The sequence below is a fragment of the Telmatherina bonti genome (assembly GCF_933228915.1).
Source record: "Telmatherina bonti genome assembly, chromosome: 15".
NCBI lineage: Eukaryota > Metazoa > Chordata > Actinopteri > Atheriniformes > Telmatherinidae > Telmatherina > Telmatherina bonti.
This window is the reverse complement of record NC_136613.1, coordinates 28,462,376-28,479,472: the sequence shown is the minus strand read 5'-3', so window position 1 is coordinate 28,479,472 and position 17,097 is coordinate 28,462,376. Positions and strand designations below refer to the sequence as shown.

The 17,097-nt window shown below is 38.8% G+C and overlaps 1 protein-coding gene across 1 annotated transcript in view; it reads right to left on the bottom strand.

Annotated features, from left to right (window-relative positions):
- Nucleotides 1–17,097, bottom strand: part of pth2ra (parathyroid hormone 2 receptor a) — a gene marked incomplete at both ends in the record, with an annotated part of 85,885 nt that overhangs the window by 26,016 nt on the left and 42,772 nt on the right. The window contains 3 exons of the mRNA XM_079254429.1: nucleotides 1,966–2,032; nucleotides 2,811–2,871; nucleotides 10,672–10,825. Of these exons, the coding sequence (XP_079110555.1) occupies nucleotides 1,966–2,032; nucleotides 2,811–2,871; nucleotides 10,672–10,825 (282 nt within the window). The remainder of the gene's footprint in view (nucleotides 1–1,965; nucleotides 2,033–2,810; nucleotides 2,872–10,671; nucleotides 10,826–17,097) is intronic.

The window sequence follows — 17,097 nt, the reverse complement described above, 5'->3', positions numbered from 1 at the left end:
CTCCTGCGCAGTCACAGATATTCTAAAAAAAGAGGTTCATTATTTTGCATTAGCTGCCAGCATAAGTGGTTTGTACATGCGATTAATTAAAAATTGGACATTTTATTCGCCCATTGTACTCCACTCAAAACAGAGAACGAGCTCCACTTTCATACTTAAACTCTGCACAATAAACATTTTCCCTGTATTACGTTTTTCCTACGGTAGATGTGGAAGCACCTTGGTCAGGAGCTCTTTTAAGCTGTTTAAAAGTTCGTTAACTATCAAGAAACTGTTGTGGAAATTTCCTGTTCTAGCTTTTCATTCATATAAACCATTAGATATTCATATAATCCAGAGTCCATATTCCTTATGTCATAATCCTGATGCATTTGTTACAGGTCTGAAGTGATTATGCTGAACCCATGAACTTAAGTCTAGTAACACAGTGTCTACTCAGTGTCTTTACAGACAGACATAGCTAATTCTAGTGCCTTGAGATGTCTGCACTCTGTGATCTGATTTACCAAAACACTCGATGGGTTTCTGGCTGCGTAGTAGGATGTCATGAGGCCATTGCAACTTGGTGGCCATCTGGCTTTTACTCTAAGATAACAAAATACCATTCTTGATTAGATTAACACAGATTTAGGGCAACTGACGCCCTTATGCGAGGGTAAAACGGATGGTTCGAAATGTAGAGCATCTTCAGATCTCTGCGCCTTTAGCAGCTCTGAACCGACTCAGCAGATTTAAATCTGTATCACTCTGTTCATTTAAAACTGCTCGATCAACTTTGTAATCTTTTCACTTCAGAACCAGCATCTTTGTGATTGACAGAATTTTTTCCTCGACAATACACAATAAAACAATTTATTGTTTTATATCGAAAAGCTTCTCATCATTTTTCCACCTTGACATCACACCGCCTTCTGAGTTGTTAGTTTACCAGCACAGGAAACATCAAAAACTGCTCCTCAGGGGAAGTTTCTGTGTTCACGAATGATGCAGCAGATTCCTGACCAGCCTTTAGTACAGTCATGTTCACGCACACACTTGCTGCGTACTGCCTCTCTTCTGCTGAGAGGTACACTGCTTACCAATTGTATCTACAATAGTAAACACATTCACATACATGTATGTTCTGACATCAATACATAGAAATTCATCTGCTTTTCTCAACTTTTTCAAACAAAAACGTGGCTTTTTCAAAGAAAAATGTTGCTATTGAACCAAATTAGTAAATAATGTAATGATTTTCCTTTCCTTTCTGCATTGGCAATTTAAACCAGTCATAAAACACCTGCTGTGGAGCTGATGCACGAACATCCTGAGCAACTGGACCAAACTGCATGTTTTCCCAAACATGTCTGGTGTTCATATGTAAAAACACCTCAATTGATGGGATGCGGATGATGATACATCAGTGACGCCAGAACGAACACATCTTTGTGGCAGCAGGATATAAACTGAAGTAACGGGACACAAAACGTCAGTGTGCAAGCACAACGGCCACCGCAATGCGGAAGCGCCTGACTGAATGTGGTGCAGAGATTTTACACATCTTTTCTGTATAAAATATCAGCTGTGAGGAAACTGGCTCACCTAGAGTCAACTGAGAGAATGAAAAAAGTGTTCAAACGAAGGCCGGTGTGTAGAGAAGCTGGGATCTGCTCCAGACATATTGCTTTTATATCCACAGGGTGGTGTTTCTAATGACGATCCCTTCTGTAATTTTTATGCTTCTGGGCTTGCTGACACCTCAACGGTGCTAGTACTTCGAAAAAGTGCAATCCACAATGGAAAATAAAAGAAAAGCCTGTGGAGTTGAGCTGAGTCATATAAAGCAGAAAAAAAAACACCAGACTGTAAAGATTTAGCTTGGGATGCAAAGCTTGGGTATACTATCAGCCATAGAAATTCCTCTGAAAGTTTTTTAAGTTGGATCCACAACCAGTTGGTAAAGTCTACTTTTCACTCTCTTACCCCAATCGCTGTCAAGATGGGCACCTGGTAGATCCACTTGATGTTACCAGCGCTTAACTCCCAGCACCTGCAGGGGGGAAAAGGAAATTAATCTGAAGAGGCAGGAAAGGAAGGCTCAATAGTCAGCCTGCAACAAGTCAGCCTTTAACTTTGGAGTAAAAATGAGATGAGAAATAAAAATAAGGAAATTTGATTGAACATTTATTCAAAAAGAAAATCTACTTAGCAACGAAGAGGGAGGATATAAAACAAGGAAGGCTCAATCATCATGTATTAATTGATTTTATTATTATATTTTACTTTGTTTATCCAAAAAAGTGTATTTTTTTGGTCGATAATTCTCAGCAGGTTCCAATCGTGGAGCAACAATAATTTAATAAGTATCTCCACAAAATTAAAAACGGGAGAAAGGATGGTTTTTTTTCATCAAAACGTTGCTCATCTGTTTTCTCTCTCTCTCTTTTCCAAACACAACTTGGCTGACGGCGTCTTTACCTTGGTCTTTCACAGCACTTGCTCTAAAGCTTCCAGCTGCTGCATTATATGCTCACTCCTCCTCGGGATTGTGCTGCTTACTAAACCATCCGCGTTTAATTGGATTTCACACATGGCTCTAATGTCACCACAATTAGGCAGTCACCATACTGTTTCCTTCTCTCTCTCTCTCTTCATGCTTATTTTGTGGTATTTACTTTAGACTGCTTGGCCTATTTTAAACAATTTTGATATGTTTTTTTCTTTTTTTTTTTTTTTTTTTTTTTTTAATCTTATGTGTATTTTTTGTCTGCTTGGCATGACAGAAGCTGCAAATACTGTAGGAGTTTTACAGTGTCCTGCTCACTCACCTTGCATCTGCCAGCGTTGCCCTAACAATCGCCCACACTGCCACAAACACAGCTGGAACACCTGAAATAGCAACAAACACACACAAACACACACACAGACATATATATTATTTCATATTCATTCAGCAAATGCGTGTGGATCCTGGTAACTGGTGTGCCTTAGAAACTGAAAGACACTGGCTTGTGAACAGTTCTTTATACCGGTGCTATAATGACACACGCAATTACACATTCACCCAACATGACATCCCTGCTTCCTTTCCACCGACCTTGATGTCCATCAAATCTAAAGAAATGCAGCTATTCCAACAAGTTCAATCTACTGTATATGATCAATACAAACAGAGGAAAACTTATACAGAGGTGTTTGTGTAAAATCTGTTCAGACGTATTAATTCAAATCTTTGGAACAAAATGTACTCAGCTATAAATTCTGAATAAAATCTTACATCTCATGTTGAATTAACAACAGTGTAGTAGGGAAGAGTAGGAACTTATTTTACACATAAAGTCTTTTAACTTGGGAGCACATACTGATTTGCTTTTCATTGAGTTCATCTGAATGTATGGAGTGACAGATCGATACCCTGAGTGAGAAGAAAATGTGTAAAATGAAAAGTTGTCATGATGTGGAAAATATAATTGAAGGTTAAAAAACTGTGAAATAGGAACACATCAGCAGGTTGTTGTTTTATACTGAGTGGCATCATGGGAAGGGAACCTCATACATACACACACGTACATATACATATATACAAATATATATCGATATATATATATATATAGTTATCCTCAGATTTATTCATACCTTTTCTTCAAAGAAAAGGCTGAATTTAAAACAGTCACTCAAACAACTAGAGACAATACCTACAAATTTGATAAATTATAATTCAATGTTAAAAGACACCGTTTTTTTTTTTCTTTTTTTCATTTAATTGAGTTGAAGAAAAAAAATTGGTCCCGGACAAATTAAAGCATTTTTCTGATGAACAGTGGGACAAAATACCTGTCAACAGGTGCAAAAGTCTGACTGAGAGGAACAGAAAACACCTGACCGTACCAGAAACATTAAAGCATTGTTTAACAAAATATTAATTTATTAGTGATGTGTCATATATACACACCACCAACTGGTAAAGAGTGTGGACCATGATGTCAGATGTGACAACTGAGTGATTAATTGTGGGATTTATCAAACGGGTTCTCCTACAGCCTTCCTCTAAACCAGTGCTTCTCAACAGGGGCGGTACCGCCGGCGTTCAGAGACTGTCAGGGGGCGCTGGGAGCAATTTTTCAAAAAGGGGGGGTGAATCAATTGTTCACTTTTAATGATAAGTCCTTTTAGGTCAGTGGTCGACAACTGGAGAAAATCCGTCTCACAAGATCATATTGCTAAAAAGTTCTCTGTCAATGCGCAGACACAGTTCACAGCAATGTGCTAACAGAATGGCGTGGTCAAGCTAGAGAGAGAAGAGAGACGTACAGCACGTCAGCTGCGTTGGGAGCAGAAGAAGTTAGCTGTAAGCAACTGCCTGTTTATTTAGCTGTGAAAGTTTTGCTACAAGCGATTAGCATTAAAACCACACAGCTTTTCTAGTTCCAGCAGATTCCTGTGTCTGCTTTACTGCTACAGGGTGAAGTGAAGGGAGTTTACTCCGAAGCTAGCTGCAGCGTCTCCTCCTCTCAGCCTTCAGAGCTGGTAAGTTTAGCTGTTTCTGTCTGAGGTTTCACAAGCAGTAGGGTAGAGCAATGCGGTTACTAAACCAGCAAAGAAATGTTGACGGTGAAAATGAAGACAAGGAAAATAACTCTTTTTTTAAAGTCGAATGCTAACATAGGTGTTTAGTTCACCTGGTACAGCAGCCAGGTGTAGGTTCAATTCCGACATCTCCCTGACCCATTTTCTCATCTACTGCTCAATAATAAAGGACAGTGAAGCCCACACAATGTTAAAAATATAACACACACACAGTGTACAAATAACATGTTTAACAGTTTTCATTTGAATATAATTTATAAATAGATAAAATTACAATTAAATAAAATAGGATGCCATTCAGTTGGTCAGAAAAAGTTTGGCGCCACGTCTAGTTGCCCAGCCCAGATATATATAACAGCTAAAGATTAGCAAGTCGCATAAAGTGCAATTAATTTACTTTCCATATGCCACTCATCCAGGTTTCAAACTGGCAGTACCACCATTTTCATTGCTTCAGACGTATTTAATGTGAATGCCCATGTGGGCATTCACATTATTGAGATCCTGTTCGGCCATTTTTATTATTATTCCGCCAAACTTTGCCGCGCTACTCCTCCTGTGCCGTTCAGGTCACTTCAATCATTCACATCTCAAACCCTGCAGCTCTTTCGGGAGATGTGTGCTACTACTTTTGTAGTTTCAAATCTTTGTAGTTTTTGAGATATTTAGCATTTTGTAAAAAAAAAAATTAATTCAGCCTTGTGATTAGATGAAAGTCCTTTCAACCAAATGCAGAATGGACCTTTCAAAAATTCAGCACAGCGGTTGGTCGATTTTTTCATAATGACCTGAAAACTGCTTCAACAGGGTTTCGGAGCTCTGCACCAGTGTGCAGTGTCCAGTCCATCAATTTTTCCGTCCCCACTGTATTTCCTGCAAAATGTTTGAAACGCTACTCCTCCTATACCTTTTGTCTCACTTCAATGATTCAAATGTCAAACTGTTCAGCTCATTCAGGAGATATGTGCAATGACTTTTGGTCTTTGTAACATTTAAACTTTTTAAAGTATTCAAGTTTTTGTCAATTTTTCCAATTCGTTTCTGTGATTGGACAAAACAGAAAATGCAGCTCAGTGATTGGTCCATCTTCTGCACCGGTATACAGGTGCGCATTGGTATGCAAGGCAATGGTTCAAACCCGGTCCTGGACATTGTACACTATAATGGTATGTCAGTTATGCACACAGACTGGGCTTCGGCTTCAAACTGTGTAATCAAAGTGTGGCCTGTCTACACAAATAAGATATATCCTGTGCAATATTTGTTCTCAAAAGTTGTACAATTAATACAGAGGATTAGTTTAAAGTAAAAAAAAAAATGTAGATATGACAGTAAAATATTACTTTTGTTGTTAAAATGCTTCACACGAAACAACATTGCTCATGTTTAGCAATAAAGTCTTGAACTGATTACACAAGCAGTTCTAAATGGTTTTCTGCAATGATTAATGTTGTTTAACAACTGACTTAGGAATTTTAGTTGTATTTACAAACTATTTAAAATAATCTTTTTGCAATTCTGCTGATTACACAATGGTGGCAAAGGCAATCCCATACCAATGGCAAAAAATATTAGCTCTCCTGCCAGGGTGTGAAGAAGAAATTTAATGGCATAGTGGTAAAACGAATTGCATTTCATTCAGAAGGTCATAAGTTCAAATACAGGTGCTGGATTTTCATAAATCATATTAGATGGTTGTGCTGATCTATATCTACTAGATCTTGTGTGCTACTTTGCACATTTAAATCTTGAGCTCTTTTGCCAATTCCACACTCCAGGAAGTGTAAGTTTAGATGATTCTGCCATGTTTACATTGGATTTATGTTTGAGTTCCCACCACATTATTGTGCAAAATTGAAGAGAAAGTGTTTAATTACTCTCCCTTGTCACATATCAATTGCTGTATTTGTAAAAAAAATAATATAATCATTCTTAGATTTTTTTCCATGTCTTTTCAGGCACATTTGAAGTTTATTCATACACATGCTGACGCATTTAGCATAATTTTCACTTCTGTGAACAGACCACTGTGTGCATGTAATGTTTTCTAAGCATGTGGGTCACTTCTGGGGTGTAGACTGGAGACTGATGAGGGTTGAGTTTAAATTATGTAAACAACATAAAATAAATAAATAAATCAACACTCAGCAAAGGATTGGAATTAGAAGACGAGTCCTGCAATGTTAATGGTACAGAGTGGGTGGGTGGGGGTGATGGGGATATAAAAAAGGGGGCATTGGTTCAAAAAAGGTGCTGCTCTAAATGTAAAGCAGGAAAACTGACAGAATTATCTAAAACAAGGTGGATAAAGTCATTTTTTTGTGTTTGGTTCACAACTGTGACAAAGCACTACATGCCCAAAATATTTTATAATGCCAAACACATTTTTTAATATGATATGAGTAAAATCTTTTTACATCCATCAAGGCAGAGGCTATGTTTTCAGCGCCATTGGTCTGTTGGGTGGCAACACAACTCAAAGAGTTATGACCAAGCGGCAACCTCTGGCGATAAAAAGTGCATAAAACTGCAGTTCCCCCCTCATCCGCTAGGGGCTGGCTACAAAACAGAGCAACTCCCATGTTAAAAAGACCAACTTCATTTCATTCATTCATTCATTCATTTTCCTAACTGCTTAGTCCAATGAAGGGTCGTGGGGAAACTGCGCCTATCCCAGCAGTCTTTGGGCAAAAGGCAGGCTACACCCTGGACAGCTTGCCAGTCCATCGCAGGGCAAGACCAACTTCACAGCAGAAATAAACATGTTTACAGCCTGGTTCAGAAATACATTTTTGGTTTAATAGGTCTGGTTTACCTTCATGACAACTGTGGGGGGAGTGAATTTTTTTCTAACTCGCCCGTTTTAAAGTAATTTATTCTCAAAATTTGGCATATTTAGGGGCGTGTCCTTTTGATTGACAGGTACCAATCTCTGGCTTCAAGTCAGAAGAACGTAGAACAACAGCAGTTTTTAGCGGGTTAACAACGTGACTTAGCTTTAGCCCGCTTACTTCCGTTAGCTGGTTAGCTCCTGTTATCTCTGGGTTAGCTTGGTTAGCTCTCAGCTACAGGAAGTTCAGAGTTCACTTGATGTCAATCATCCACCATGATGCTCACAACCCCTCTCTCACATCCACCTCTTTGCCCATATTTGTATTTTCTGAGCGAGACAACACACATGCCCCTGCCAAGATGGCGATGGTAGGAATCGCCCATCGAGCTTCAGTTCAGCTCTTCAGAAACCCATGGGTGATGTCATGGGGGCTCCGTCCATCTTTTTATATACAGTCTATGATTATGACAAAGTTTAATTCAATTTCAGGAAATGTTAGAAATGGAATAAAGAACAAGTAACTACATTTTAAAGGTGATCTGGATCAAGGTCCAGATCAAAGCCATTTGTTTCATCAGTATGAGGGTGTGTTCTCAGTCAGGGATTCAGAAGAAGATGTAGCATCTCTCCTGATGATGAAACCAATAGTGATATCAGCTTGCAGTATACATAAGTGTTGTGTTGTTCCACTGTACACGAATTAGTTTTGCCCTTGTTTGGAAAAGGCAGAAGTTAAAGTAGATCTACTGTATTAAGGTATTGATTGTTTTGATTCATGCTCTGTGATGAAATCTGTTGCTGTCAGCCCCCCTCTCAGCTGTTGCTGACCTGCAACCAATTCAACAAATCTGTGGCGTTACCACTGAGAATTTTAAGCTTATTTAATTAATGCACGCAAGTCCATCTGCACTGATAAATAACCCAAATCATTCCCTCTATAGGAACTGGGAGAATAGCAGCCAAATCTTTCCAGCCAAGTATAAAAGGGACCTTTGCATTTCGTTACATCAAATTCGTATAGAACAAAATACTTAATCTGAGAGACGAAGCGAGGCAAACAGCAGCAAGACAAAATGCAGTAAGAAGCATAAGCGAAGCTGTGCGATAAGCAGCGATTAAAAATAATGAAAAAGCCTGAAAACATTTCTTCTCATATATCTTCAACTTCAGAATTATCAACACAGCTGAAAGTACATTTGGTGTCTCCTGAATATTCAGCTGCTTAAGCAGATGTGCTTGCAGCCGAGGGGATAAAGATGGGCAAGATTAATTTCTCCTCAAAGTAAAGACACTTCTGTCCGTCCTCCTCCTCAGAAACCCGTCTAACTGTGGCAGCCTCATTACAGTGAATATAATTATGAACAGGAACTCTAATGGCCTGATAAGTGCTCAACCATCTTCCAATATATAATCTGCTAACTAGGGACATTTTAATCTAATTCTGAATTTTATCTGCAGCTCAGAGTAGAAAAAATAAGTTTTCATAACTGAGTGAATTGTGAAAACAAAAAAAAAGCAGCAATAATTAACTTATTGATCACTACTGCTTATATTCCCCATCAGAAAAGGTAAAGATCTGTAGTATTATTCCTTGTTAAATATATACTTGATAAAAAAAAAAAAATATGTAATTATTTTTTATGTTACACAAAATCACACAATGACAATGTTTTTCCCACAAATATAAATATATGAATAACTGAAAGATAATTGAAATTTTACTCAAGAGAAAACCAGAACATTTTACAGGCTTAAGTTAACTTTTCTGATAAAACAAATAGTTTTTGTTCACATTAAAATCCTGTCCTGTCTACAAAGTATTTTTATCCTCCCTAGATTTGCTTCCCCTCTGATCTCTTGCTTTTTTAATGCTGTCAAGACAAAACATATGCAAAACATGTTAAATGCACTGTAAGTTTCAATAAATAAAAATGAGGAAGGAGATTGCCATTTGTGACAACCCCATGCTATGCTGCTGTAATCTGCACACATATGCAATCTCTTAAATCAAACCACTAAATCAAATAAACCAAAAAATGATGCTAACCTTTTATGATTAACTCATCTCACCTGTGCATTCCTGAAGTGTTTTTCATTCATACTAACAGTTGTCGAGCAAATATAAGTTATTTTGTGTTCTTAAGAATGAGGTTTCCTTATATAAAGCAAAGCTAATGGAGTGACACAATCGTGATTTAACTTGCCAAACCAAGTGTACATTTGTATAAAAATAATGCAGCCAGTTGGCAGTGGACTAATCACTGACCATGGTATTCACCTGCATTCCCTGATTGCATTAATGCAACAAAGATTCGATTCTATTCTATTCTGTTCTGATGACTCTGCAGTTGTGGGGTGTATCAGTGATGGACAAGAAGCAGAGTACAGAGAACTGGTCAGTCAGTTTGTTAAATGGTGCGGTGACAATCATCTTATATTAAATACCAGCAAAACAAAAGAGATGATTGTTGACTTCAGGAGGAACAAGAATAAACAAAGCACTGTTTCCATCCTGGGAGAGGAGGTGGAGGTGGTGGAGGAATAGAAGTACCTTGGAGTTCAGCTGGACAACAAACTGGACTGGAAATGCAACACTGACTACATCTACAGAGCAGACTTCTATTCTATTCTATTCTATTCTATTCTATTCTATTCTATTCTATTCTATTCTATTCTTTAGTCATTTAGCTGACACTATCCAAAGCAATTTACATATGAGAGTGAGAACAACACAAGCACTAAATCAAACAGTAGAGGACATCATAGGAGGGTGTTAGTGGACTGCTGCGAGTCCAGTCGGGCACAGGTGTTGACATGTCGTATATATTCGCAATGATAAAATACAAAGAATGAATACCACATTATTTGTTGCAAAGAACAGGGCTAAGTTCTCCAACTCCTCTGATAAATATAGTTAAGTGGTGGTAACACAAGGTGTCTTTCATTGGTAGATGTAACTGTTGAGAGTGAGTGTAGCTCTGGATTAAGGAGTGAAGGTAGACAGGAGCTGCTTGAGTTATTGTTTTGTAAGCCAGAAGCAAAGCTTTAAATTTGATGCGTGCTGCGACTGGAAGCCAGTGGAGTGTGATTAGCAGAAGTAACCTGAGCCTAATAATGCCTTAACATCGACAGCCATTGATGAAATATACTCTTTTGCAAATTGTCAGCCTCATGGAAGTTTGCCTGTTGGATTCAATGACCATCTGCTTTGCTTATGCTTCTTTGTGTCTTCAGAATAACATTAAAAAAAAAGCTATTTTCTCACTTACCCCATCCAATGAGTATAAACCCCCAGAGGTATTTGGAATCTGACCGAAAAGCCATGAAGATGAGACTGTGCAAGTAGAGGCCTTCTACCAGGATCCAGAAGTAGTTGGTGGCCAGAAAATAGATGAAGAGCAGTACGGTCACCTTGCAGCCAATCTAAAAACAGAACATTAACACCAATCACATCCAGTTGTAACGTTTTTAATACTGGTTATTCGTTCACTTTTGTACTCACAAACTGACTTAATACATGACAGGTGCTTCTGAACAACCTCATAGAGGTGTAAAAGATGATGCTACATGTATGTTACATGTTGCATGCATAACAGTGAGGAAATGCTTTTCCTACTTTGTTAAAATGGCAGGTACAGAGATACCATTAAATCTATTCATTCAGTCATTCATCATCCTAACCGCTCAGTCCGATTGAGGGTCGCGGGGAAGCTGGAGCCTATCCCAGCAGTCTTTGGGCGAAAGACAGGGTACACCCTGGACAGCTCACCAGTCCATCGCAGACCATTAAATCATTAAAACTTTTTTTATTCACTAAAACATAAACACACAAATTAGTACTTTTTGGTTTAGCTGATGATAAGGTGATAAACATTCAACAATAAAATAAGTTTAATTCAGCAGAGTTCCAGATATGGTTAAGGTTAGGGTTCCACATACACATACACATAGTGTATTTTTATAGTGTATATAAAAATACACTATGTGCTTAAAAATATAACCCCAACATCCAGACTTGTAACGTCCACCATGTAAACTGATTTAAGTACACTTTGATGAACCACTTCCACCAATCATAGTTAATTTATAGTTAGGATATGACTATTTCCTGAGTTGGAGTCTGCATGTACGAGACCCAACTGTCCAGGTTATGCTCATTGCTCTTATAGTTATGGGTAGTCTAGCCACCCATTACTTATGTAGCAATGGGGATGTTACCTGATGCACTGAGAAGTACCTCGCTCTATTTCTCTAATATATTAATGTATAAATATATACCAATATTGCCCTCTCTAACTTATTTCTCCTTTTTTCTGCAGGTCTTCCTGAATAAGTGCAGTTGTACATGTAGATCTGTCTTTCCTGTCGTCTCCACCCCAACCAGTCGAGGCAGATGGCTGCCCTCCCTGAGCCGGGTTCTGCCGGAGGTTTTCTTCCTGTTAAAGGGGAGTTTTTTCCTTCCCACTGTCGCCATATGCATGCTCAGGATGGGGGATTGGATCGAAGTCATGACTTGATGCAATCAGTTGGTTTCTATTATAGGATATGTATGAATTGGCTTGAAATGATGTGTATGTTGATTCGTGTATGTAAAGTGCCCTGTGACAACATTGTTGTGAAGTGGCGTTGTACAAATAAAGTTGAATAGAACTGGAATTATGACACTGTGGTGTGGTGGTTAGCGCTGTGGCCTCTCAGCAAGAAGGGCACTGGTTCAATCACTCACTTGGGGCAGTGGCTCGAAGGTGGCATTTCTGTGTTTGCATGCGGTTCTCCATGTATGCATGGGTTCTCTTTTGCTCCTCCCAATTAACCTAACATGCATGAAGTAACACATTCCTCAGAAACATAAACCTTTTCCCAGGTTACTGTGGCGTGTCTTTAGGAAGTTTCTTTCTTACACTACAGAAGAAACTATTTTGGCAATTAATGACACAAAAAAGCTTTTGTTGGTCTGTCCTTTCTGAGCTACTGTGGAAACACAGCAAAAACATTTTCAGTGTTTTCACTAGCAGTGCCAGTTCTCTGCTGTGGTGTGCTTTGGACTCAAGCTAGTCACAATAACAAACTCAAACTCATCTGAAAATTGGGCTGCTTGATTGATTTTCTGAGTCTTTTGTCAAATAAAGGCTGCAGTCTGTTCACTGTTCACCTCTTTTATGCAAAGCTGCACCTTATTATACATCTTCAGTCTAATTGTACATTGCTTAAATCCTAATTTTCCATTTTTATCTGGATATTTGTAAATAATAATGTATTGTACTTTTTGCATCACATTTTATATTAGTTTTTGCTTTCTGATTTCACTGGCTATGTGGGATGACCTTGCATCTCTTTCTCCTTTCTGTTCTGCTCCTGTAACGCTGCTTAACATGAGAATTTCCCAGTCTGAGTTTATTAAAACAATCTGATTCTGATTCGAATAAAGAATTATTAACAGTGATTTCAAACACTTTACACTAGAAATACCAGGATTTTGTAAAACTGAATGAAGTTTTTTGTAAACTCAACAATACAGAAAGTTAAATCAGGACCTAGACTGGAGCTGTTATTTATCTGATTTTCATTCATTTGTCTAATCGTGTTATTACAATATAGTACACACATCTTGTACAGCTGACCTCCAGTACAACTTGAAGTTGTGTCAGAAGTCTTCAAGTGACTGTCTGCTGTATCAGGGAGGAGCAGAAGCAGGAACATTTAGCAGAGGACTTTATGATCTGGTGTCACCAGGAGCAGATTAACACAACAAAAGATGCTCCTGAACTTCTGCAACTTCTGTAATCAGCCTGTCCTGATAGAAGGGCTGGGCATGGAGGTGGTAATGTCTTACAAGTATCTCTGTCTACAGCTGGAGGACAAACTGGACAGTTTGTGGTTGTAGACCCAGGATGTACTTCCAGAGGAGGCTAGCTGCCTTTAACTCCTGTAGAAAACTGCTGCAGATCTTTCACCAGTTTGTGGTTCCCAGCGCTCTGGTGTGGTGTACTGGGAGGGAACACCAGGAAGAGGGACGACAAATAGACTGGACTGATTGATAAAATGTGCTGGCTCTGTGGTAGGGTTGGAGCTGGTCTTAATAGTTTCATACAGGAAGACATTGGATAGGCTGCTGGTCAGCATTGATGATGTCATCCACTCGCTCGCTTAGCAACAGGCTGCTAAAAACTCCCTCCTACCCAGGACCATCAGACTGTTTAACAGCACAATAGCACCACAGTATTATCATCTTTGTCACCTGCCTGCCACTTCTTATTGACACCTGCGAGTTGTTGTCACTTCCTTTAAACCACTGTTGTCATCATTGTGTACACATATCAATATATATTCTTATTTTTCTCCACTGATCTGTCTATGATGCATTTTTGATAGTAAGATCATTGTTTTGCTCTTTACAGAGCAAACAGAGGTTACTTTATATTATTTCTATTGCTTTATGGACCGAGCGCCTCTTATTGAAATGTGAAAAAATGATGAATGATGTAAAATCTGAAGCTACACATCACATACCTTTAAAGGTTCCTTTTTTCATTTTGCATTTGATTTTATTTTAGTTGTATTTCTGTTTTTCAAATCAGAAAACATCCTTCTTGTGGTTCTTTTAGCTAGTAAAATGACAACTAGGAACTATAGTGATCATGCTTCATCATTCCGGAGATGTTCGTCACCTCAAATGGCATCATTTGTCTGGGGGTGCAGCCCTTCACTCCCAGACTGTCTGCTTTATTTGATGCCTGCTGCCTTCAGCGCTGCTCTCTGTCTCGTCCATGTCACTGCTGTCAGACACAAGTAGCAGCAGCAGCATTGAAACATTTGAGGCACTTTGATGCTGCTTGAGATATGGATACATGCACCCATTTGGTGGATCAAAACCAGTCGAATGAACGCTTCCTCCCAGCTCTGGTACTGAGCCAGCAGTCAGGACAAGCCACTAAAATACCAGTCATGGATCCAGCTTCAGTTCTCCCCTTTATAAAGTCTTTATATAGACTGGAATGTGAAAACTGCAAATGACAGAAAAATACTCAAGTGGATTGATTTGTGTGTGTGTGTGTGTGTGTCTGTGTGTTTGTGGTAGTGTGATGATGGTGGGGACTTTCGTCCTCTTAGGGCCCTGAGTCCTGGGCTCCATCTGCCCTGGGTGGCCGATGTCCATAGAGTTAGAGGCTGCTGGTCTTGGCCCATCATGACTTGTGTGGCCCCTGGCTGGGGCTACCTTTGCCGCCTCCAGGGCAGATGCAGGGTCGTCTTTGTTGTGGGGTGGCTGGCGTCTGTGCTCAGTGGTGGCTACCGTTCACAGCGGTCTTGGGGTCCCCCTGTCCTGCCTCTGACCTTTGTGTTGGCCGGGTCGCATATGCATGATCATTCATCTTCGAACACTTTTCACTCCATATTTTCTGCATGCTGACACAGTCCCTGTGTTGTCCTGCAGGTTTACTCCCTAACAGCCATTTTCAGTTCGTTTCCTTTGTGTGTGTTGGTTTTGTTGTCTACATGGCCTGTCTTTGTCTCCTTTTTTGTCTGTTTCTGCTTCTCGCTCCATTCCTTTTTCTTTTATCTCGGGTCAGGTCCAGGAGGACTATGTAAATTCCATAATAAACAATAACTCAAAATAAACAAACAAATACAAAAGGAATCCAGATCATCAAGGGGAGTTTTACACACTACCAGTCAAAAGTTTGGTACACATTCTCACTAAATATAATGAGAAAAGTGTATCCAAACTTCTGACTGGTACTGTACATATAAAGCTCCTCTTGTCAAAGCAAATTTGCTCAGCACAACACAGCAGCCAGACCATCATCGCTTGCTTTAATGCTGGACAAGACACCATTTAGATACCACATTAAGCCATCTACAAGTCAGTGATATTTTTATAGTGTCTGCATTTAAGCGTTGTGATGCACTTGAAGTGTACTTGAAAGAGACTTTCTTATGATATGAGAGAATATTTTAAAAATGTGACACAAACAAGCAACTGAATGTTTGCATTCTGTGCATATTCATATGCAAATGCTGCAAGTGTGCATACTATCTACAGCCTGCCAATTGCTTTACATAAGCCATAACGCATAAAGCACATACATGCAGGCACATCATGTGCAATGGTAAATTGTGTGAACAACTTAATAATTTGTCAGTTCTATTGGCTGCATAACTATGACTGAGTTTTTATTAGAGATCCAAGCAGTGCACAGCTTCCCAACTCAAATTTACAACCCCAATTTTTGCTTAACCTTGACTTACTTTGACATTTTCTCATTGGAGAACGCTGAATCTGCAGTTTCACAACAAAAGGCAACTACCAGGTTCATCTGATAAATCCATAGAGCAGCTTTAAGCCCCAAACTGAATGGCTTTTACATAAAAATACACAAATAGGCTGCATTTCAGGATGTTTTTCTAAAAACCACAAAAGCAACAACACAAAAATGTGCTGTGGAGCTGCACTGCCAAAGCATCCACATATTAAATGATTGTTTCCTCTTACTTATGCTGCTTTGTGGGAGCTGCTTCTTTATACACTCCTTCTTTATGTTCATCTGTATATTAATCTGCCACCGTATGACGGTAGCGGCTTATTTATTGCATCATTTGGAAAATAGTGGAGAAAGCCTTCCAAACTGCAAAGATCCCCACAAACAACAGTATTCTGTATTATTCTCAGGATGCAATTCAGCAGCCTGTCTGAGACACACTGCACTGATTTGACAGCCAGGTGTTACATTTTTCATTTTATTTTTCTTTAATAACAGACAGAAAAAAAAACCATTTAATTTCACAGCACATCTCAGCATACACTTGGTTTAAAGCCAAAAAATAACTTGTTTTTGTCTGTCTTCATCAGTTATCCTACTCAATAATCACCAACTATTTCTCATTTATAGTCTCTGTAAAACTGGATATGTGGATGCACATGAATGGTTTACGTTGAAATTAAATCCCAGAGAAAGAGACTCCTCTCTTAATACACTTTGGGGAAGATTTCTACATCTGTCTTGTAAATTTAGCAGTTGCTTTGATGCCACAGCTGAATTTGTTTTGTTTTTTACCAGAAAGGCAAATTAATAAATCATTTTTCTTCTCACTCTGTAATTAACTCGAGTTATTTGGTTTGTCTGTTGAAATCCTGTATATTCATTAGTACAAATTTATGAGCATGTGGAGTTTTATAGTTGTAAAGATGTGACGGCTGTATGATGTGATTGCATTTAAATTTCAAATCACCAGATACTGTCGATGACTATAATTAGGCTGGAGGGGGGGGGGGGGGGGGGGGGGGGGGGGTTCCAGTACACTAATAAATACAGCTTAGAATAATTAATCAACTTTTAGAAGAACAGCAAACATGATTTAAAGGGTAAATAGACAGATGGATTTACAAATCCTTGATGAATTGCCAAATTGTTTATTTATTATCAGAAAGCATAAATGTGTTGTGTTACACTGGACAGCAACGGTTGAGTGTTTCTATTGGAAAACTTTTCTCTATTTTAATTTTAATCCATAAAACCTCATCACTCTTATGTTTCATAGACAGCATGTATTTATCTGATAGTTGGAATTAGGTCTTATAAATCTTGCTCAGTATATAGTAGACATTGCTATATATTAGTCTGTTATTTTATTCCTTGTTACTTATCCTTAAACTTCCACTAGAGCCCAAAATGACCTGGCGATTAAAGCTGATTCTG